The 23046-nt window shown below is 31.3% G+C and overlaps 3 protein-coding genes across 3 annotated transcripts in view; all 3 read right to left on the reverse strand.

The window, feature by feature from the left end:
* Nucleotides 1–16439, reverse strand: part of LOC145313974 (NFX1-type zinc finger-containing protein 1-like) — a 33485-nt gene extending 17046 nt beyond the window's left edge. Inside the window, exons 1-4 of the mRNA XM_080153642.1 lie at nucleotides 16368–16439; nucleotides 14071–14120; nucleotides 6340–6447; nucleotides 5675–5809 (exon numbers count right to left, since the gene is read on the reverse strand). Of these exons, the coding sequence (XP_080009768.1) occupies nucleotides 5675–5809; nucleotides 6340–6447; nucleotides 14071–14104 (277 nt within the window). The 5' untranslated portion in view covers nucleotides 14105–14120; nucleotides 16368–16439. The remainder of the gene's footprint in view (nucleotides 1–5674; nucleotides 5810–6339; nucleotides 6448–14070; nucleotides 14121–16367) is intronic.
* The window catches only part of LOC145313959 (RNA-binding protein 25), a 307513-nt gene that overhangs the window by 188405 nt on the left and 96062 nt on the right, over nucleotides 1–23046 (reverse strand). The window lies entirely within an intron of this gene.
* The window catches only part of LOC145314004 (NFX1-type zinc finger-containing protein 1), a 55165-nt gene continuing 50610 nt past the window's right edge, over nucleotides 18492–23046 (reverse strand). The window contains exons 17-19 of the mRNA XM_080153729.1: nucleotides 19544–19623; nucleotides 18957–19134; nucleotides 18492–18499 (exon numbers count right to left, since the gene is read on the reverse strand). Coding sequence (XP_080009855.1) covers nucleotides 18492–18499; nucleotides 18957–19134; nucleotides 19544–19623 — 266 coding nt within the window. The remainder of the gene's footprint in view (nucleotides 18500–18956; nucleotides 19135–19543; nucleotides 19624–23046) is intronic.

The raw sequence follows: 23046 nt of genomic DNA on the forward strand, positions 1-23046 counted from the left end.
CGAGCTAAAAATGTGGTTAACAATATTAATCTTATCTAATTGCCCTTCCTTTGTCTCTTAAGTCCTTGCTGTATGCGTTCATGGTCGAGGGTTGCGATATTTATTGTTAACTTTTAACAATCTTCACGAGCCTGACATAGAAGCAGTTTCTTTCTTACTACCTCCATAGGACAAACTAATCCACTCCCCCAATTATTGTAGATAAAATTACCCTTCTTGTGTAGATTAAATTATTGGCTAACAGTTGGGAGAATATATTTTTCTTTTGTTTTTCTTGTTCATCTACAGTTTATTGTCTTACCTTTCTCATGATTAATCCGTAATTCTCAAATATTCATTTATCCATCAATTTTAGGCAATTAATAGAAAGACCTACATCCCTGTAATATGTTAATATGTGAAAATATGCAAGCAAATTATATCTGCACCTTCTTAGATGCCAATCTTAACCAATTTGTAAGTGGACACTTTTTCAAGGCTATGCACCTAGAATGGATTTATTATTGATTGGATTTTACACCTGATTATTATGTTCTCAAAAATAAACTTGTAGCGGGCTAACAAAAATGACACCCTCACTACCCCATCCCCTCCCCGCCTACTGGATAAACAAACTGACCAATAAATGGGGAGATAGCAACCAATATTGAGGACGATTTTTCCCCTGTCATAATATCCAAGTATATTCTACATCCATTGCACCCAGTATAGTGTGTTTATAGTAATTACTCAAATATTTACAATTGCATTCTTTGTAAGCAAAACTTTTCCATATTTAAGGTGTGCCTGTCTGTCCATATATAGGCATAAATATCGTTCAAACATTTCGTCAAGTTTGCTTTAAAATTAACAATAAAAAAAAAACTGTCAATTAAAATAAATATCCTTACAGTTTTAAATTTTGCACAATGCTTCCTGCGACAATGAGCATAATATCTTTGACACAGCACATGTAAGTATGTTCATTTTACTTTAAACCATGAACCTTTTATTTTATTTCATTACTGCAATTTATTTTATAATCTAGAAGCTAATTTTTCTCCACTTGTTACATTAAGAAATTTATCTTTTAACTTTGTTCTTATGTCCAAATGCGGCTTTGTTGACAAGTAACTTCTTACAGAGGATGCATTAAAATGCAATCTTTTTTAGCACATTTATTCCTTTGTAAAGACTGTTTTCGTCAATGCAATGCTACTTATAACTACTTACTTGAGCTACTAACTTTCCTTACATAAGTGAATTTATTTCTTTTAAAAAAAACTAAGAAATATTTCTTTTTAACTTTTGGTTAAATCATTCAAAATTTGCATATTATCTTTTATTGGGTTTGAACGCGAACTAAGAGATAAGACAATGGACGAAAAATTTATGCATACCACCAATTATGAAAAACAAAATTTTCAAATCTGTAGATTAAAAATTTTTGATGTTAAAGAATGGACATTGCTGGTTTATACCAACCAATCAAGATAGAATAACAGTGCCTAAAGTCAAAGGATGAGAAAGCATAAATAAAATAGAAATAAATAACTTGTCTTAAATTAAATCTTAAGAAAATCCGCAAAACCTTATTTTCCAACAACTAATCTTGACAACCCTAGTAGTGCTTCAAAGTAACAATTTGACAAGTATGTGAGAGATATGTATAAGAAGAAGAGTGCTAGTTAGTGTCCCCCCCCCTCCCCCCCCTCACATCCCAAAAACTAAGGAATCTTAAAAGGAATCCTTCGCCAAGTTCCAAGTCATCTTTACAGCTAACTAGAGAATTTATATTACAGTGCAGTTTCAAATATGCACAGTTTCCTTTAAATCTAATTTGGCCCCGTCAATAAATAGCGAAACTTCTCTATAACTTCCTATTTCTGTCCGTACATCTGTCAGTACATATTTAAGATAGACGGTTGAAATTTTAGGGAAAAAGATTTTCTTCACTATTTTGCTTTATCAATCATTTGACTTGGTCCGTTGATCCGTCAGCCATGCTAAATTAGACATTGAAATTCTACAGAGAAATGCAATTAGCTTGATTCTAATCAACAAAAGAATTCTGAATTTTTTAAAAGATTCTCTTGGCCAATGAGCATCTACTAACAAACAAACTTTGTCTGTCGATCTATCCGTAATGCACTTTAAGATATATTTTTCTGTACTTTTTAGCTTAATAAGAAGGATGTATGCATTTCTATTAATGTCGACTTATGACGCTATTAGGGTCAAGATTCGAACCAATGACCTCCCCGGCGACCAACTAGAAAAGGAGGGCTTATTCAATAAGTATCTAAACTGTTGAACTATTTATAAATATGCATAGGGAAGAAGATAGGTATGTCCCTAGGCAAATATACCTTGCAACACATTTAAATACAAACAAAATTATTCACTCCGCTATAAGACAAGGTTAAAGGAGTATTTTTTTGTGTGCATCTTCAAGTAAGATGGCTAATAATCAATAAACAAGGATGACAACATCCATAAAAGCGAAGCTCTAAAATCAGACTGAAAGACAACATTAACAATATAGAGTGTTAGAACTTTACGAGCAGAATATGAAGTCTTAAAAAAATTTATAGTAAAATTGCATAAATACAGGATTCACTTTTACATTTTTCAATATATTATAGCGATGCTTTGCTTATAGCATTGTACCTTGTTGTCCTAGGAATCAATAATCCAAAAAATATGATAATTTTACCTTATAAAAAGTTAAAAATCAAAATCAAATGGTTCAAATACTTTTCAGTAGATGCACCCATAAACGTCTATAAAAGTGAAGTTTTGACATATCAATAGTTTCTGCTGTCCATCAAATTTTGACCATCATAGCTCAAACTTATCAAATACAATTTATCAATATTTTGGGGAACTAGAATTATTGGGTTTCCAAAATTAATTCCAATAAATTTTTTATTAATTATTTGCTTAGTGTTTCAAATTCTCATAAAACACAATCCTAATATAAAAGTAACAGGATCTATGGCTGTCTGTCTGTAAAGAAGGATTTAGGTAACCGCTGAACCTATATGGTTCTCATAGGTCCTGGGAAGGTTTATAGGTTATGGCTAATTTGGGAGAGGGTTTACCACCATCCTTCAAACAGAAATTGCCTACTGAGATACATACCTCCCTCTACAAAAAATATTTTTAATTTTTGTAATTGAAACTAAAATTCAAATGAGGGGGAGGGAAAGAAACAACTTAATTTTTATGTTTGTTTTTAATCTTACTTAATTATTTGGTACTCAGATACCTTTCTGGGTTTTAAAAAATGTCAAATTAAATGGGGAATGCCATATAATGACTGTTATTACATGATTTGTGTATTTTCACATTATTTTCGCCATTATAACTTTATAACGGTAAGGGTTGCTAGAAAAGTAATTTGATAATGAAAAGCAATGCTTTTCTAAAATTAGAATCTGTAGGTTAAAATGTTAACACAAAAAGGAAAGCAGGCTTTTATAAAAGACATTTTGGTAACTTGGCATAAATGTTATACTTCCACAGGAAGTCAGATTTAATTACAGTTTTTAAAGTTTTTTAAAAGTAAAGTCAGAGTAAAAGTAGATTCTGGCTTTTGTGGTTGTTTTAAATCAAGAAATCCATGAATTAGAGTAATAAAATAACTAACTTTTAGACAAAACTATATTTTAAAGGAAGGTAAAATATTGTTAAAGCTATGATCCACTGGCATCTTTCATGATAAAACTTCATAAAATATTGATTACTAAGAAGCTAAAATTTTAATATATTTAAACACTTTTGTAATCCTGTAGACTAATATAGTGTTCCTCTAATCATACACAAAAATGTGCAAACCAAAAGTATACAAAAAGGAAATAATTTCAAAACTAGTAAATGAGTTATCTATTGAAGCAAATAAGTTTGTTTGTGTCATTTAGAATAAATAAACTAATATTTCGTTTATGAAAAACGAAACTTTTTCCCTGTTTCTTGAAATTTTTAAAGTAGCTAATACCTCAAGAGCCCTAACCCTGCAGGAGTTCTCCTATATCCAATATAACCTCTCATAACCTAAACATAAGCAAAACACAAACACACGAAAAACGACCCCCTTACCTTATTTTCAATTAATTTCAAAATACGCTTGGGGTGGATGGGTGTAGGCCCTGTAGGGGGTGTTTCTGGAAACAGTCTTAGAATTTATAGCAAAGGATTTTATCAGGTTTTCTTCCTGTATGACTGTCAAAATCATTTTTATGTTTGGATGGACAAACATATGATGTATCCTAAGCTTGCAGGCTTTGATTGACCTCTGTGCTTGAACTCTTAGAAATAGTGAGCCTACATATTATTAGAAGCGCAGCTACTCTATAATAAGAGTAAGTCCGTATGTCACAACGTAAAAGTGCTTTATACTGTGGATTATACGCAGTGAATGTTTGTAAAAAAAGATCTTCAAAATAGGGCTATTATATATTATGTATATCCTATTATATAAAGTATTAAGATTTTTTGTCTGTAGCGAAATATCTCGCTAACCAATGAACGATATGGTTCTCCATTATATTAAAGCTTATTATAGGTTTCTCTTCCAGAGGTTTCTAGGGGCGTAGCCGCTAGAAAATAATAATGTATTAAATTCAAACACTATGTTTACTAAATGTGCTACAAGATTTTCTCTATTTTACTGTTTTACAGTTAACTGTTCTTTTACAGATCAATGATGCAGTGCTACGTATGGACTTTATTGAACTTGTTACTATGTGTTTGTGTATACAAAGAATAAAGTTATTAGATATAGATTTTAACAGGCCTAAAAAAGCACCAATAACTTTTTAACAGTTTAATATTATTCAAAGAAATGTCAATGTGATTGTGCATAAACTCTAAACTTGCTTTAATTGCAATAAAGCTAATGTGAGATAAGTACATAATTGACTGACTTATGGAAATTTATCAAGATTCTCCAAAGCAAGTTGCAACTACTCTAAAACTCATGTTTTCAAAAAGTTTTCATGTGATTTATGAGATTTTCATTTATTCATCAATTGATAAATTTTGTAAAGATTATATGCTTATCCATTTTTTATTGTCTTCGTCTTTTATTTTAAGCCATGTCTTAGCTTATAATAGGAATTTAAAGGTTTGATGTTTTTGGTAAAAATATATAAAAGCAATTTTTCTGCCTCTACAAAGTACAAAGAAGTATACCTCTATCACCCTTAGCCTTAAATGTAAACAAATGCTAAAAGTTGCACTATTATCTGCCACATAACTGTCTATATTGGCAAAAATTGGGCCTAATGTTGCAATTCTTGGAAGGCCTTTCCAGCCTAGATTTTATGATATCAGAATAATATATATTTTTAAAAGATAACGCTCGTGTTAGATACTAAAATGCAACAAATTGCAGTAAAATTATAAGTTATTATAGCACAATAAATATTGAGATGACATTTTAAGAAAAAAAAAATGGCTTAAAAAACTAACACTTTCCTGTGAAAAGCCATAATGTATTCTAAACATTTTTAAATGTTGATATAAAAGATAATATGTTAATAACATTCTACACTTAATAAAATATACGATTTAATTAAACAGTTCATTATTCTACATTGTAACTAGTTCTAGAACCTTACAGATATGCCGAATTGCAAGAATATAAAACTAAAAACCCAAAATAAATTAAGGGTATTAAGTGGATACATACCTAACATTTTATCACATTTCTTGATGCACTCTACTTCATCTATATCCTGAAAACAGGACAGGGTTGCCGTGTGACCACATGCCAACAATCTCTCCAGGGTTACCATACACGGCGGACAAACAGATCCACATTTTCCTTAAGTTAAATTCAATTATTTTAAAATTACGATACTTTTCTACCGGTCGTTGAAATAATGTTTCTTCTTAAAAATAAAACAATGTGAATCAATTTGTCCTAAAAATGCTTCTCTTAGTATTTTTGCTACTGTCACCAAAAATATCAAACCAAACTCTTAGGGAGGGATGGGACAATACTGGTTAACTTAATTTGCAACCCTAATCTCTCCCAAAATTAAACAGCTATTACGGACTGAATTTCTTGCAAAGCTCTTGTCACCACCCCAGCATTCATTAAACTACTTCAAATATGCCTAATAGAGGAGGGTGTAGGTACCCTCTCAGAAAGTTATAAAAACTTGAAACATATATTAAATGTGAAAGGGAAAATTAAAACTTTAATTTAGTTAAATTGTGTGTGTAGGTACCCTCTCAGAAAATTATAAAAACTTTGATGTAAAGAAGAACCATAACGGTTGTGTTTTGCTGAATCATTTGCTATAGACCGACATACATCCTGTTACTTTTAAATAAGGATTAATGTTATACCTGGACAGGGATGACCTCTGGCAGGACAGGTTCTCGGACAAGGAGCTGAACACGGAGGATGGGAAGTAAATGATCCATGACAAGGTTTACAACATTCGTGTCCACATTCTAATTTCAGACACAACAAAAATGCAAATAATATGCAAGTTCCAGAAAAGCTCGAATTGGTAAAATTAATAAAAGTTAATTTATGCAAGGCTAGGTGAACTTGTCATATTATATCTTTAAAATTTGAGGCTTTATATATGAAACAGCTCGGCAGTATACTTCAAACATAACCCGTAGCATAAGCATTATCGACAGAGAGATATGACACAGGTCCAACTTTTTCGACTTGTAGAATAGCTTTGCTATTTTATATTAAGGGAAGGGATATTTTAAAAGAATAGTGGTATAGATCCTTAAGGGGCGATTCGTGGTATTTTCAAAATGGCTTTTGATAGATAATTTTAGGTTATATGGTTAGGTGATTGCCCCGCAGGGTTAGAGCCCCTCGCAGGGGCTAGAAATAGGAGAAAAGCTACTGTGGTGTTGCCACGAAAAGGACTATACCCGAACTATTTTCTAAAACTTATTCCAAAATCTGAAGTAATCCTAATGAGTAAAGAATATTTGTTAGCCTGTAAAATAATAAAGAATTATGTGCTGTAATCTTCAAAGAAAGTAATACAACAACATTTGAAAGACGCCGTTAATTTTGACCTGCAAAAGAGTTGATAGCAAAATAGCCTATTCTATCTTTTGAAATATTAAAATAAAATGTCAATAAAGGTCATGTGGTGAAGAAAGCACAAAAAATGTATTATTTATGCATAAAAATGATTGACCGTAACTGCATTGGTATGGATGGCTTTTATCAGCCAAACTTTTTTACTTCTTTTCTATGAGATTGGATCTATGGAAGTTGAATGAGGGCAGAATTAATGACGTCCAGAGGTTAATGGGTTACCCTGCATGCAACCAATTGAAATATTACTCTAGACCATGAATACCTAAAGATTTTTTTTATTTTCTCTGTAGCAACTACCTCATTTATTTGAGCTTTTTTGGTTAAAATTAAGATGCAAATAGATGCTAACATATAAATTCCATGTTTTTGATTTCATGCATACTTAATTTGTAAATTCAAAAAATACAAATCTTAAAAAAAGGCCATTTTCACTTATTAAACTAACATACTATAGAAGATGTTTATTTAATTTTAGGTTAGGTTAACTAATTGGGTTAGTTAGTCAAGCCCTGCATATGACAGAATACGTTCTCCAAAAATAACGTTGAAGGGGTTTTGGTATGACCACTTGTCCTACCAAACTTCAATTTATTTCGCAATTAAAATCTTAATAAATGCCTGAAAGCTTAGAGAAACTTACAATTATGGTTGAAAACAGAGGAGATAAAATCAACCTTATTCGACGTTCACTCAAAGCCCAAAAATAATGGACTTACAAGTGTATTAAACTGTATATAAGACATTTGCGAATATATTGATACCATTAATTTGCCTCTTAGTTAGAAAAAAGTATGTTTTTTTAATATTTTTCTCTTGGTACAAATCAAATTTCAAATTTGAGTCACCAAAAATGCTAAACTAATTTTTGCTCTAGAAGAATCAATTTTTGAAGTTAGAAAGTGGTTAATACCTCATTTTAATCGCCTGGCATTGCTTTATAATATACAGGTAATGACTTGGTTTTTTATGGAACAGCTGACTAAAAAATCGAGGTTTTGTGATAAACCCACTTTTGTTGTTGCTCCATAAATGATATTTTTTTTCCCAATTTTTTTGGCTGTAAAGAAGCTTTATATATTCATATAACATCCACCTAAATTTGACTTTTGATATTTTATTTATAACATCACCAGAGGGAATTGAATTTTGGAAAAAAATATCAATTTATATTTTACACTGCTATGCATTGTTCTTGTTCTTGTTTCTAAAAAAAATTTATATTATAAAAAAGAGAATTATTTAACGCTTCTATAGGTATGTTTATCATTTTTCTAGGCTAAATATAACTATAATTACACCATTTTAAAGTTAGACATCTTAACATATTAACACAATTATTGAATTGGTCTGTATTATTAGGCTGGCAACCCTTAAAACAGCTGCATTTCATTATCCTATTATATATAGTAATTATTATATGTATAAACACACTTAATTTTTTAACTTTTTATTGATGGAATACATATGTTTCTCTATAAAAATAGATCATCAGTTCCAATTAAGATGTATAAAATAAGAGTTAAAAAAATATATATATATATGTCAATGCATTTTGAATCCTTTTAAAAGACTAAATAAGAAAGAAGTGTTAGAAAATTGTGCCCCCTGCGGGGTTTTTTACTGCTTATATCCTCTTAGGGTTGGGGGGGAATTAGCATCTTTATATAAAAAGAGGGAGGTGTTTGAAGAGAATCTTTAAAGAGAAAAAAATAGGTCATATTTTATCATTTGCAGTTTTACAAATTAATACATATAATATAAAGCTTTTTTGTCTGTAGCTTAAGATTTCGGTAAAGTATAAGGCTATTTTACTAATTTCCTTACTCCTTTAATTACAGAGCTCCTAGATGCTTGGAGCGCAGCTGCTAGTAAATAAACAAAGTAAAATGATTCCTGAATAATTGATTTACAATTTTAAAAAGCAAAACATTTTTACAATTAGGATGTGTATATCCACGCCATGGTTAGCTCTTTTTGTTAATTCAGGCGTGTTAGAATTAATCTTAAATGTTGGAAGATGATTTTTGTAGCAGTAAGGTACTTAGCAACTTTATAATCATTACTTTATGTAAAGGGATGTCCCGGTGGGGGGGGGGGGGGGGGGTTAGGGGGTTAAGGGTTATTAATTAATTTGGGGCAACCCCATAATTTTTAATCTTCCCCTTCCCCCCCCCCCAAAAAAAAATATAAAAAGCTTTGACGTCCTTGCCTCTATTATATAAAGATTACCCCACAAAATGAACATGGGGATGCCCAAATTTAGATATTTCAATTCCCCCCCCCCCTTCCCCCCAAATCAAAAAGCTTGGACGTCCTTGATTAAGTAAGCTCATTTAAAACATACTGAAATCAATTAGTGTACAACAATTATCCTATTTAGTTTTTTAGTAGTGAAGCTACTCTATAATTCAAAATATTTGTCCGTCCATTGTCTGTCCATTCATCTGTATGTCTGTTCATTGGTATGTCTGTCTGTCTGAGACAGAAAGGGGAAAACGATATTTTCTCGGCTTCTATAAAAGATAGAAGGCTGAAATTTTCATGGATTGAATATTCTCTCTCTCTATCAATACTCCATATTTTATCAAGTTTCATTAGGATTTGCCAAAAAACTGGGGTGGGCTATATCGATTCCTACATTTCAAGTTTTCATGATTTTCTCTACTCCTATTCAAGTTAGATGGTTGAAATTCAGGGATTGAATACTTTGATATTTTGCATAATTTTATCAAGTTTTATTGAGATTTACTTATTGGGGTTCTACCTCAAACATAGGAGTCCCAAATGTCGGAGTGGACAAATGCAGGAGTCCCAAACATCGGAGTGGACAAACGTAAGAATGGGACAAACGTCAGAGTGGACAAACATCAAGGTGGACAAACGTTGGAGTGGAAAACATTGGAATGGACATTGCTTTAATAAAACCTAGGAGTGTCTACTATTTTAATAATATTACAATTTTGAAATTTTTTATACCCTTGTCTACAAAATAATGACTATGGCTGCAGCGCTCAGCCCCCTAGCCTATATCCTAACCTAACCTAACTAAGAAAAGTAACGGGACGAAGGTAGGGGGGGCTGTGTTTGTATAAAAAAAATTCAAAATTGAAAAAAAACTTTGGGACTCCTGTGTTTGTCCACTCCAATGTTTGTCCCAAAAATCCTGCGTTTGTCCACTCCAACGTTTGTCCCACTCCTGCGTTTGTTCCACTCTGACGTTTGGGACTCAAGCATTTGTCCCTCCAATGTTTTTCCACTCCTACATTTGGCATGGAACCGATTATTGGTTGGGGTGCTAGTTTGATTCCTAGATTTGTAAGTTTTAAGGATTTTCTTTACTCCTATTAAAAAAAATTTAAAAGGCTGGTTTTATACCCCCCATAATATATTACGGGGGGTGATTACCCCCATCCCTAAAAAAAATTACCCTTTTACAAGCACCTCCCCCTGGATACTCCTGCACTCCCCCTTGTAGTGACTAGGCCAACTTTATGGTCTCTGGTTTCAGGAAGCCCATTCAATTATGAGAAGTTCACATTATAAGAGCACTCTTATAGCATCCTCTCTATTAGCATTACATGTGTAATGCATTATAGACAGACAGATAGATATTGTGAGGGATCCTACACTTTATAACACCTTGTTTTGCATGGTAAAAATTGTTCCAATAGTTCTTGATATTGATATTTTATTTAAAAATTACAATAACTTGAATATAATGATGTTTAAAAAATGCTTAAATTATAGTTAAATTTTAGACTAGAAAAATGATTAACATACCTATAGAAGCATTAAATAATTCTCTTTTTAATTATAAAAATATTTTTTAGAAACAAGAACAAGAACAATGCATAGCAGTGTAAAATATAAATTGATATTTTTTTCAAAATTCCAAAACTATCCAGGGTCCTATAAGAAGCATCCATAAAACACAGAACTCAATAGGTACTGTAATAGTCGAAATCTTAAGCTAAAGACAAAAAAGATTACTACTTTATATAATAGGATAATGAAATGCAGCTGTTTTAAGAGTTGCCAGCTTAATAATACAGACCGATTCAATAATTGTGTTAATATGTTATGATGTCTAACTTTAAAATGGTGTAATTATAGTTATATTTAGCCTAGAAAAATGATAAACATACCTATAGAAGCGTTAAATAATTCTCTTTTTTATAATATAAATTTTTTTTAGAAACAAGAACAAGAACAATGCATAGCAGTGTAAAATATAAATTGATATTTTTTTTCAAAAATTCAATTCCCTCTGGTGATGTTATAAATAAAATATCAAAAGTCAAATTTAGGTGGATGTTATATGAATATATAAAGCTTCTTTACAGCCAAAAAAATTGGGAAAAAAAATATCATTTATGGAGCAACAACAAAAGTGGGTTTATCACAAAACCTCGATTTTTTAGTCAGCTGTTCCATAAAAAACCAAGTCATTACCTGTATATTATAAAGCAATGCCAGGCGATTAAAATGAGGTATTAACCACTTTCTAACTCCAAAAATTGATTCTTCTAGAGCAAAAATTAGTTTAGCATTTTTGGTGACTCAAATTTGAAATTTGATTTGTAGCAAGAGAAAAATATTAAAAAAACATACTTTTTTCTAACTAAGAGGCAAATTAATGGTATCAATATATTCGCAAATGTCTTATATACAGTTTAATACACTTTTAAGTCCATTATTTTTGGGCTTTGAGTGAACGTCGAATAACGTTGATTTTATCTCAGAGGCGTGTACAAAGGGGTGTATCCACCCCCCTAAAGGTCACAGCACTTCCAATTGGGTTTAAGGAAGGTGTAAAAAACCGAGAAGGGAAAAATCTTCTGCACGCCACAATACGGGTTTAAAATATAGGTCTATTGTTCAATCTATCAAGTGTAAAACTAGAGTATACTGTACAAATACTGTATCAGTGTATATACCAGTAGTGCAACATAAAACATTAATATTCAATTATTACCCTCACTCCATAGACAAATTGTCCATTTTTTTTGCTAAAATTTACTTTAACCCATCAAAATTTATTTATTCCTGTATGAAATATAAAAATGAATTTTAAGAACAATAACTTGGAAGTTTAACCTCTCATAAATCAAATGTTTAGCAGTAAAAAATAACTAAAATTTACACCATACCCTTAGATCCAACAAGGGCAGTTATGTGCATAGAAAGCGGAGCTTTAACAAGTAATATTATAATTTTATGATAAAGGACAAACTGATGAAATACAGAAATATTGTATAAATCTTACGACAAATTTCAAATTAAATTTGGTATTACCTTTTATGAATTAAGCAGTCTTAAAGCATACATAAACCTAAATGAATGATAGAGTAGCTTAGATACTAAAATATTAACGGTGCATCTGGTATATATGTGTATAAAAATATGTTTTGAAGCAAAAGTCCTGTAAAATTGATGATATGCATTGACTGTAATGCAAAATTTTGTATATTTTTGGCAAATGAACAAAGAAAATTGTTGTATATAGTCTATAAATGGATATATTATTACTTGGATCTTACACCAAATTTTTATGTTCTCTAATAAAATGAATAACGATTCCCCCCTTCCAACCGCTTTACCCCATCCCCTCCCTTCTCACTGGACGAACAGACTGACCAATAAACGAGTTCCATGTTAGCAAGCTCAGTTGACGACAATTTTCCCCTCGTCATGATATACTTCAACTTACATTTCTATATAATATAGAATGTATGTTGTAAAGTATGTTTGGATCAAATAGTGGTATTTTCCACCCCCCCAAAACTTTAACATTACCAACTTTTTTCTTATTTGTGGGGTTTTACCCCACCATTTACCCACCTCCAACCCCAACTCAATAAAACTTAAAGGTTATTGCCAAACATTGAAATAAAGAAAAAAGAATATATAAATGAGAAAAGGTACATAAAAAACCAGGAGACAAACATTTAACATGGTGCCATAAAATCAATTCACTTTCCTTCCTTCTAAAACCAAAACTGTATTATACTTGTTGAAAAACTGTACACATGATATATTGTAACACATATATCTACAAAACATCAGGGATATTAGGGGAAGAGACTATAGAGGATTAAATTTCCCTTCTGTAGATTGTAACTATTGGCGGAAAAGTTTGGACATGGCAAGTTTTTACTAACCAATCACTAACACATATATGTACAAATATCAAAGATCTTAAGGGAAAAGATAATGGATGATACATTGTAAACATCCTAAAATTCCCCCTTCTGTAGACTCAAACTATTGGTGTAAAAGTTTAGACACTGCAAGCATGTAAGTGCTTAATCTTAAGTTTTTAAACCAACGAACAAGAGAACATGATAATAAAACTAAGGGTAACTGTAAAATTTCCAGTGCAATATCCCCTCCAACCCTGACAAACTATATATATTGAGTGTCATATTTGCAAGGTCCTTCTTTATTCTTCAGTTCTTGGCTCATTACACACACATGTAGGCGTTTAAATAGGTATTGTAACCATTCTCAAGTTACCCTGCTAAAAAGGGACAAGATAATAATTATGATAAATAAAATTACCCCATATGTAGAATAAAATTCTTGGTTGAAAAGTTTGGACACTACTAGTTTAAACCAAAAGATTTAAACAAAGTATTCATAATTTTTAAGCCAACAAATGAGTGAAATTGTTTAATAAACTATGAGTACTAATCAGTTTAATTTACATAATTTCCAGTCCAATGTCCCCCCCCTCTTATACCTTTAAATTATAATTATAAAAAATAAATGGTAGAAAATAGCGGTTTTTTTCAAATATGTTTTAAACAAATGTAAAAAATTAGATCCCAATACAGCTGAAAAGGGTTTACATTAAACAAATTTTACGTGGTAATTTATGTTTTATCATAAACTATTATTTATATTGATTATTAATCTTATTAAAAACTAAGCTTAATAGAATATATTTCACATTTTATTATTATCTGAAATATTATTAATTCATCATATTGTTGTTGTTCCTAGAATGTCTGTACAGATTTCTTCACATTTCATATCCTTTTCAAGAACACTAAAATAATTCAAATATCTTTTAAAATAGTTTTTCCGTCCAGACAATATTAAGAATAACAATAAAAATATAATATCTTAGATAGAAATGATCTAATTTAATATGGTTAAATAGATGTAGCTTTCTTTTTATAGCTTAACCAATACCCCTTTAAAATAGATTCCACGAACCACAATATAGTATACTTATCAAAAGCCTTTTTAGGGTTTTTGAGCAACAATATTTAAATGCTGAAGTACTTTATTTAAAGGGTGAGCAAAAAAAAACGCGTAGATTTTTAAAATTCGAATTGCGCGGCTTGTGTTAATAGTAAAAAAATGTTACGCATACCATTAGAACCGCTAAAAAGTCTATTTTTTGGAAATATAAGAACGATTCCTCTGCTATGTATAGTTAGGGAGCTACATGTTAAAATGTTCCAACTGACTTAAAACTTGACTTGCGAGTAAATTTTGGGACATTTTACCACCTAGCTCCTAGATTATTTGTAGCACAGGAACCGTTCTTATATTTTCAAAAAATACAGTTCATAGCGGTTCTAACGGTATGCGTAACATTTTTCTACCATTAACACAAGCCGCGCAATTTGAATTTTAAAAATGTACGCACGTCTTTTTGCAAGAATTTTTGTCTAATATTTACTAATATACTCGCAAGTCAAGTTTTAAGTCAATTGGGACATTTTAACACGTAGCTCTTTAACTATACGTAGCAGAGGAATCGTTCTTATATTTCCAAAAAATAGACTTCTTATCGGTTCTAATGATATGCGTAACATTTTTCTACTATTAACACAAGCCGCGCAATTTGAATTTTAAAAATCTACGCATTTTTTTTTGCTCACCCTTTATATGTTAAAAATCTCTCTTATAAATAGTTCATAATTTTTAAAAGGCATATATTATTTTAAAACTATAACCATTTTAAAATTCCAACTAACCAAAAGAAGATTCACTAAAAGTTTACATGTATAATATTGCTTGTAAGAAAAAACAGTAAAACCCCCCAAATGGCAGGAAGTATGGATTTAAAAACAGTTGCGCACATATTTGGCGTATTTTATGTGTATTGACATGTAAAAAAGCTATCATGTACCAAACATAAAATGCCAAGACAAACAAGGATAGGTAAGTCCAGGGAAAGATATAACATTGCGCTGTTTATTTCACTAGTCCCCATAGTTTTATCATAAATTTTTCTTGTACGTTGGCTTAAACACTTTGGGGACTTTAAATTATTGGTGTTGTTCATCAAGTTGTGTGTCCAAACATTTCATCCAATAATTGTATTCTATAGAAGGAATAATTTTGTGTTTCATCATTGGGGATGTACATGAATTTATCAGCCAATGCCTATCCCTTTTAGATCCCTCTAATCTTAGCTTAAACCTCATCATAACTGAAGACATCAAAATTGTCAAAAATTGTTGAGGAACGCATTTGACAATAAACAGGCGCAGCATGTGAACATGAAAGGGATAACCTCCTAAAAAAGTTAAACAATCTTGGGTTGGTTGTCTGTAAGTAGAGAGCGTTTTATGATCTTACTACCATTAACCTTTAAAGCATTCATAAAAAATCAAATTATAGATGAAAGTGAATTATAGAGTAGCCTCACTACAAAAAATACTAACTGAGGAAAATGAAGTTTAGATAAAGAGATGAGATAGCACAGCTCTCTCAGCAATAAAAACTTTAAATTATGAAATCCTTAACAGCAAAAAATACATTTGAAATGTCACCATTTTCCTCTAACTGACACGTGCATCTTTTTATAACAGGGATAATTGTGTTCATAAGTTGGGCAGCAACAACAAACTTTTATGAGAAGAGAAAAGGTAGTAAGTCAAAACTTGTTCTGTATTGTAGGGAAGCTTTATAGCTTTTTATATTTAGGTCCATGATTTGTTTTTGGCGATTTCATTTTCAGATTTAATTCTTTGGGTGGCCTTAGGCTTTTTAACTTCCCTATTAGATGCTAATGGCTCAGCCACTATAAATTATAAAGTGGATCTTCTCTCCCTACCCCCAACATAAAAAATTACCACTTTTTTTGTGGAGCCGTTTTGGGAAACAGTTTTTTCAGAGGGAGGATTTTTTACCATCTTTCTCTCTTTATAAAACCAGTCAAATTTATCAAACGGGTAAACATATCTATTTATAATTTTCAATTCCCATATGGAAACAACTCCCCCCCCGTTCTATGAAAAAAAAACACATTAAATTTCCAATTAAAAAGATATATTTCCTGGAGTGACATGGTTTAGTTTTGACATGCCTACACAGCGGTAACTCTATCTCCACACTAACAAATCAAATTATATCAAAAATTAAAATATCATCGTTGCCTTCTTTAATTATATAATTTGATGGTAATTTAAGACATCTAATTTTTATTATAATTCTATAATTTGAATGTACTCTGAGACTTCCTTGGGATTGCAGATCAAGATCTGTAGATATATTTGGTAAATGTAATGTTTCATGGAGTAGATTTGTAATAGTTATTTCTCGCATTATATCAAAACAGCTTTATAACAATTATAAAATTAAAACCAGTTCTTAAGCCCCGAGATGCCGAATTTACTGGCTAAAAAATGGTCTTAATCTTATGCTTGTACATTTTTATATTGGCGGAAAACTGGATATAATACGATGCTAGACACAACCTATACCAATAACGAAATTAATATGAAAAGAAATCATGAAGAATATACGTGATTTTCAGCTGTCGTTGGGGGGCAACATATAGTAAAATTGACGACCTCTCCGTTTGCCCCCCAAATATCATTTAAGATTTATTTCACTTGTTGGTTATACCTTCTACCTGTGCTAGACATAATTTTTTCGTATGGATGAGAACCGGTTCCTATCCACCGGATTCGAATGAATACGAGAAAGAATATTATGGTATTTCATATATTCTTATCCATCCTCTAGAAGCCTTTTTTTTTTACCTTATTTGTGCTTACTGAACATTTGGTTTGACGGGGATATCCTAGTAATAGAGTAGCAAGGTTACTAAAAACTAGTGATGACAATCCATCAAATTTTTGGGCCGGATTCGGATTCGGATTCGGATTCCAGATCCTAGCAGTATTTTAAAAGGATTTAAATTTTTTTTTTTTTAATTAAGTGCTACATATGTCCTAAAAATTAATGTTCTTGGTGTTCTCTTTAATTCACTTTCGATAATCGAACCAGATTTTAAAATATTTTATATGTAATGATGATAATCTTTGCCTTCAAAAAGAGGCAGTTGAAAGAAAAAACTCAAGACGCTAATTTCAGCCTACCAATTAAGAATCCGGATTCCAAAATTGGCACAAAAATTGGGTGGATTTTGGATCCCGGATTCCGGATCCGGATTGCCAACCCTACAAAAAAAAAACAAGCTCGGTCCAACACAGCGTCATAAAGACGTTAAAAATGGTTATTACTACTGCTCTTTCAGGTGTGACATAAATTAGAGTAGGGGGAATGCCTTGGCCAAAACTGACGATGTTAGAACTTCCAGAAAAAGGTCGTGGCACCAAGAGGTTGGTTGTCAAAAGGGCTTAATCATGCGAATAAACACGCAAGATTTGGTTTACTAAAAAATAAGGTCCTCCTAGGCTAACATTATGTAGACATATGTTTTACATAATCATATTTTTTACAAATTCATCACTGGTTTAACATACCTACGATTACATTTATATCAAGGATCAAGGATTCTTAAGGTATAAGACAATGGAAGATAAATTGATATACATCACCAAACATGATAAACAAAATTTATCTGTCTGTAAATTAAAATAATTGGTAGGAATATATCTCTTCCAAAGATTTACAGTAAATGGTTAGGGGGGAAATTTATGGATTTAAAAAAATAAGTTCAGTAAGTAAAGTTGGCCTTAAATTTTTCTATAACGAAACGCTTTTGTTTACCAGTAATGAATTCAAAATAAATTTTAAGGCTTCGTCTCCCTTCTCTCTGATTATAATATGTAGAAAAAGATAATGGAATAAAATGGGTTTAAGAACAACAAAGACTGTTTTATCAAAATATGCAAATTACAAGCCAAGACTTGCTAAAACGCGTTCAAGATTGGAGATTTAGATAAAGTATGCTTGTTAGCTAGTTCATTAATCCTATAATGTCTAGAATTTGTATACATTCTATTATTTAAATATCTCCCAATTTTTAAACCCCACACCTTATTCTAGATGTATCTTGTAGAATTTTTTTGTACAGGTTTGATGATAAATTTTTTTAAAAATAACAAATATAAGAATCATATTTTTTTGGCGACTAAAAAAATCGGAAATTCATACATTAGACTAAAACCTCAGAGGTCAAAACGTTGTCTGCTTTGAAAATCAACTAGGGTTATAAATCTACAAAACATTAACAGTAATAATATGCAAAAAAAACACAAATTACCCAAAAAATTATTCTTTTTGTTGAGGGAAAAAGTGAGTACTTTACGTACAGACAACTGCTTATATCGTTGAGATTGTGAATGTGCTTATATAATCAATTAACAAAGTCCCATTGGTAAATAGGTTATCTTTAATTTGCGACCACGACCCTAGCATCTAGTGGCTCTATATTCGAAGGAATAAAACCATACCAAAACTTAAATCTAACACGAAAAAGCCTAAAACTATCCCAAGACCTATGTGAAGCTTCTCTAAAAGAAAGAAGTGAATCGGTTCAGTAGTTGTGGAAATCTTAAGCTTCCGGCAAAATATCCTTACTACTTTAGATAATGAGATATAAACAACCAATATTCGACATAATTTAGGTATTCTTAAAACGATGATATTTTAATTTTCATTGTTAATTCCCTACAAGTACAATTTCCACAGGGTTCCCCACACAGTTTCTGACAGGGATGTCCAGCTGTAGGACATTTGCGCGGGCAGAGCTGCATGCACGAATGCCGCGTTCTTGATCCGTGACATTGTTTGGCGCATTTATGTTCACATAATAAAATGTGGTTGCATATTTCTGCACCACAGCCACCATCCTAAAATTCATGAAATATTTCTAAAAATGTGCAAGGATTCACTAATGCCTTTTATAATATATTTCCACATTTTAAAATTCAGCTATTATATTTCAAAAATTTAAATTAATTTGAAAGATTGGATATATCAATATTTGGATCTTACACCAGTTTTTCATGCTCTCTAAAAAAGTGAAAGACGGAACAGGCTAAAATTACGATTATTTCTTCTACCCCTCTGTACCCTATCACTTCCCCTCATAATGAGTGAACGAAATGACCAATAAATGACAGGTGAAATAGCAACCTAAGTTGACGACAATTTTTCCACTTTGCATAATATCTAGGTATATTCTTAATCCATTATGAAAAGAATAATTACAACTGCCATTTTTTTCATTATTCAATAAATATATGGGACTAAATTTACCTGAACTTTATCAAAATCTTGCGGACTTGCAACTAATGTAGAATTGCCATGCACTTCACACTTCAGAGGTAATCTGTCACCTAGATTATTTTGTTCCTCCAGAATTTTCTGTTCATATTTACCCACATTTGCAGGGATCTGAAGGGATAAATGTATATCCCCAATAATGATTCACAAAATTACTCCTATAGTAAATTACAATTAGTTCAACTTCATGAACCAAGCAATCAAAGTTTAATTAAAGTCCCCAAAGTTGTTAAGCCAACAAATAAAAAAATTATTAAACTTTGGGGGCTAGTGTAGTAAACAGCAAAATGTTCCATTCCCCCTGCATATATGCAAGGTTAGATGATGAAAATCGAAAGTATTGGTTCAGCTATTCAAAATAATCTAAGTTTAAAAGTGGAGTGATGTCATACTTAAAATTTAGTCATTACTCAAAACTTTTTATATGGGTTTCCTGAATTTTGATCCAGAATTGTGAGTAGTTAGTGAGGAGCTTGATATTTCCCAGAATAATGAGACAATCCTTAGCTCTGGACAAGGCCACACACACTCTACCAGGCGCAGATATACATTATACATATGTTTCCAAGGTAGACCAGCTACTCTTGAAGTTTATTGGATTAGTTGGAATTGGAATATCATTTTTAATATGCTATAAACTCTAAATTTTATCCTATTGGATATCATTATTATTATTACTATTTTTGTATTTAATTAATCTTTTTGCATGCACTTGATATCTTAGCTTCAGAATCCTTTTTTTATCCCCTTTATTTTTATTGTTCACTAAATCTTTCATTATTCATAATCAAATGAAAGATTTCAAAGTTTTCATCCTTGTTAATTTTCATTTAAACATTTCAAACAGTTATTTAATTTTGCTAAAGTTCATTCAAAATTGGGTTTCCCAACTAAAATCAAATAACATAGAAAATCCATTAAAATGAAAGTTAACCAAATAAAAACACGTTGAAAAGAAACAAACTATCTAATAAAATCATATTAAAAGACAAATCTACAAAACATAATTAAATTAAAATTATTTTTGATCGCATAGATTCCAACAGCATTAGCCTATAATTAAGTGATATTAAATATTGAATGAGTCCCAGAGGGGTCTTCAGGGATAAGACAATGGATGATAAATCGATATACATACGATATACATAGATAAAATTGAAATTATTGGTTGAAAAATTTGGACACTAATAGTTTATGAACAACCGAAAGTAAAAATACCCAAAGTTTCTAAACCAACAAATAAGATAACGTGGCTATAAAACTCTGGTTACAAGTTTAATTAACAGTCCAATGTCCCCTCTCCTCCCTGATGAGTCCCCTCTGTGTCTCACTCAGCCATAATCAAGGGTTGAGTCAAGTACACAACAGAGTCATTGTCGCTAAGAGTTCATCTACGAGTTTCGAAATTTCATAAAAATTCCGCCATTTTATTTAGCAACACAATGAAATGATCTTAAATTTCTTATCATTTCTAAAAATAATTTTGTTGTAAAGTTATAATTGAAATATAATTCTTTTTTTTCTTCTAGCTTAATTGAAAAATACGAAGTATATTTTTTTAGTAAAAAATATATGTTGAGAAAACAATCTTTATGAATTTTTAATTAATAAGTAACAGAAAAAAAATAATCTTAAAGATACTTTTCTTGTTTATGCAATTTGTATGGAATGTATTAAGGTGAGAAGATGTCATCTGTATCAATAACAGGCAGGGATATCGTATCACAAGAAAAAATACGACATTTTGCGCTAAAAGAAATGCATGTCTTTTGAAGAAAAAAAACCTTTGATTGCCCGACCTTTAACTAAACATCCTAACTGTGTTTATTTATGACAGGGGACTGAGCAAGAAATTTCCAAAACTTTACAAGAAAAACATCTTTTTTATCCTAAAATTGATTATCCATAACTTGAGGAAAATCTTGTGGCAAAATATTTTTTGTTGAGATGAACTATCCTTGCATGATGTGAATCAATACTGTTTAGAGAGGTGTAGGTCACAAAGGTGCAGTCACATACTACATCCGCACCATTTCTATCAAAAATAGGCTTCTCCAGGATTTTTGAAACTTATTTACCTCATCGTATTATAGACAGTTTTCCGCAAATAGCAATTGAAAGTTATAAGTTAACCCCAATGGATTGAAGTCCAGGCTAACAAAACGGTATTAATGTTAAGATTTTAAATTTAACATTTGTGGAAAATTGTAGGTTAAAAATTGCTACACATGATTTTACAGTTTGGCTGAAAACCGGTTCTAATCCAGCGGATATTGACCAGTTTTGAAGCCAAACAAGAAAGTAAAATATCAATAGAAAGTATGCTGTCTTTATTTGTATTATAGAATATTTAGAAAAAAGCTGGCCCAAAGAGTCCATAAAATACCTTATGTTTTTTATCTAAGCAAGTTTAAAGTTAATTTCTGAGATATGAAAATAAACTAGGTAGTAATATCAAAAAGAGAAATTGATTGATTATAAAAGGCATGCCAAAAATCGTCCTTATTGAGAAAATAAACCAACACATTTGCTTTGAAAATATTTCAGATTCTTCATATTAAGAATAATCTTAAATGTTCAATTATTTGTCACAACTCCAAAGTCACTTTTGGGTGGCTTGGTTGCATGGATCTTCGTAGGACTTTAAAAAATGAGGAGACACTGTTTTTTTATGGGAGAAGGGGGGTGGGGATGAGTATTTCATAAATATGGGGCAAAAATAAGGGGAGAGTTACACTGAGAAAAATGGAGATGTTGAAAAAAGAGGACTTTTCTAACAGGGTGCATTCAAGAATAAAGGGAAATAGTCAATTTCGTGGCAACGCCCCTTAAGAAACGATTCGTCGTATTTTTAAAATGGCTTTTGATAGGTAATTTTAGGTTAGGTTATATTAAGTTAGGTGATGGCTCCACAGAGCGTTAGAGCCCCCCGCACGGGTTAGATATAGTAGAAATGCTAGTGTGAAAAAAATGAAGAATAGCCCCTTAAGGAGCGTTGCCACTAAAGGGACTATAACCGCATAAAGTATAAGGGCATCTTTATTCAATTGCATTGAATGAATTGTTTCATAGTCTTTATTACTTTTAATTCTGAATCAAATCCTTTTTTCCGTTTCATCAAAGAAACCAATTTTCTAATTTATGTGTCGAACCCCCCCCCCCCCCCTAAAAAGTGTGTGATGGAAAAAAAGGAGAATTTGGGTTATTGACAGACATCCAGAAATGTTTACAAAAACTTTGTAAAATTTCTGCTAAAAATTATATTTCACAATATTAAAAGCATATTTTTCATTTGGGAAATTTATTGGCACTCCCAATCCCCCAGATTCTTGGGTGCACGTCACACAAGATCAAATTAATCATTTAACGGAGGAAGTTTGCGGGGCGTATTAGGATTACGGATTCATATTTTTAGGAGCGCAGCTACTTAATAATTATCATAATTATCATGGGTTAAATTTAAAGGGATTTTTATT

The sequence above is a fragment of the Acartia tonsa genome, chromosome 3 (assembly GCF_053477335.1).
Source record: "Acartia tonsa isolate MP-2025a chromosome 3, ASM5347733v1, whole genome shotgun sequence".
Taxonomy (NCBI): domain Eukaryota; kingdom Metazoa; phylum Arthropoda; class Copepoda; order Calanoida; family Acartiidae; genus Acartia; species Acartia tonsa.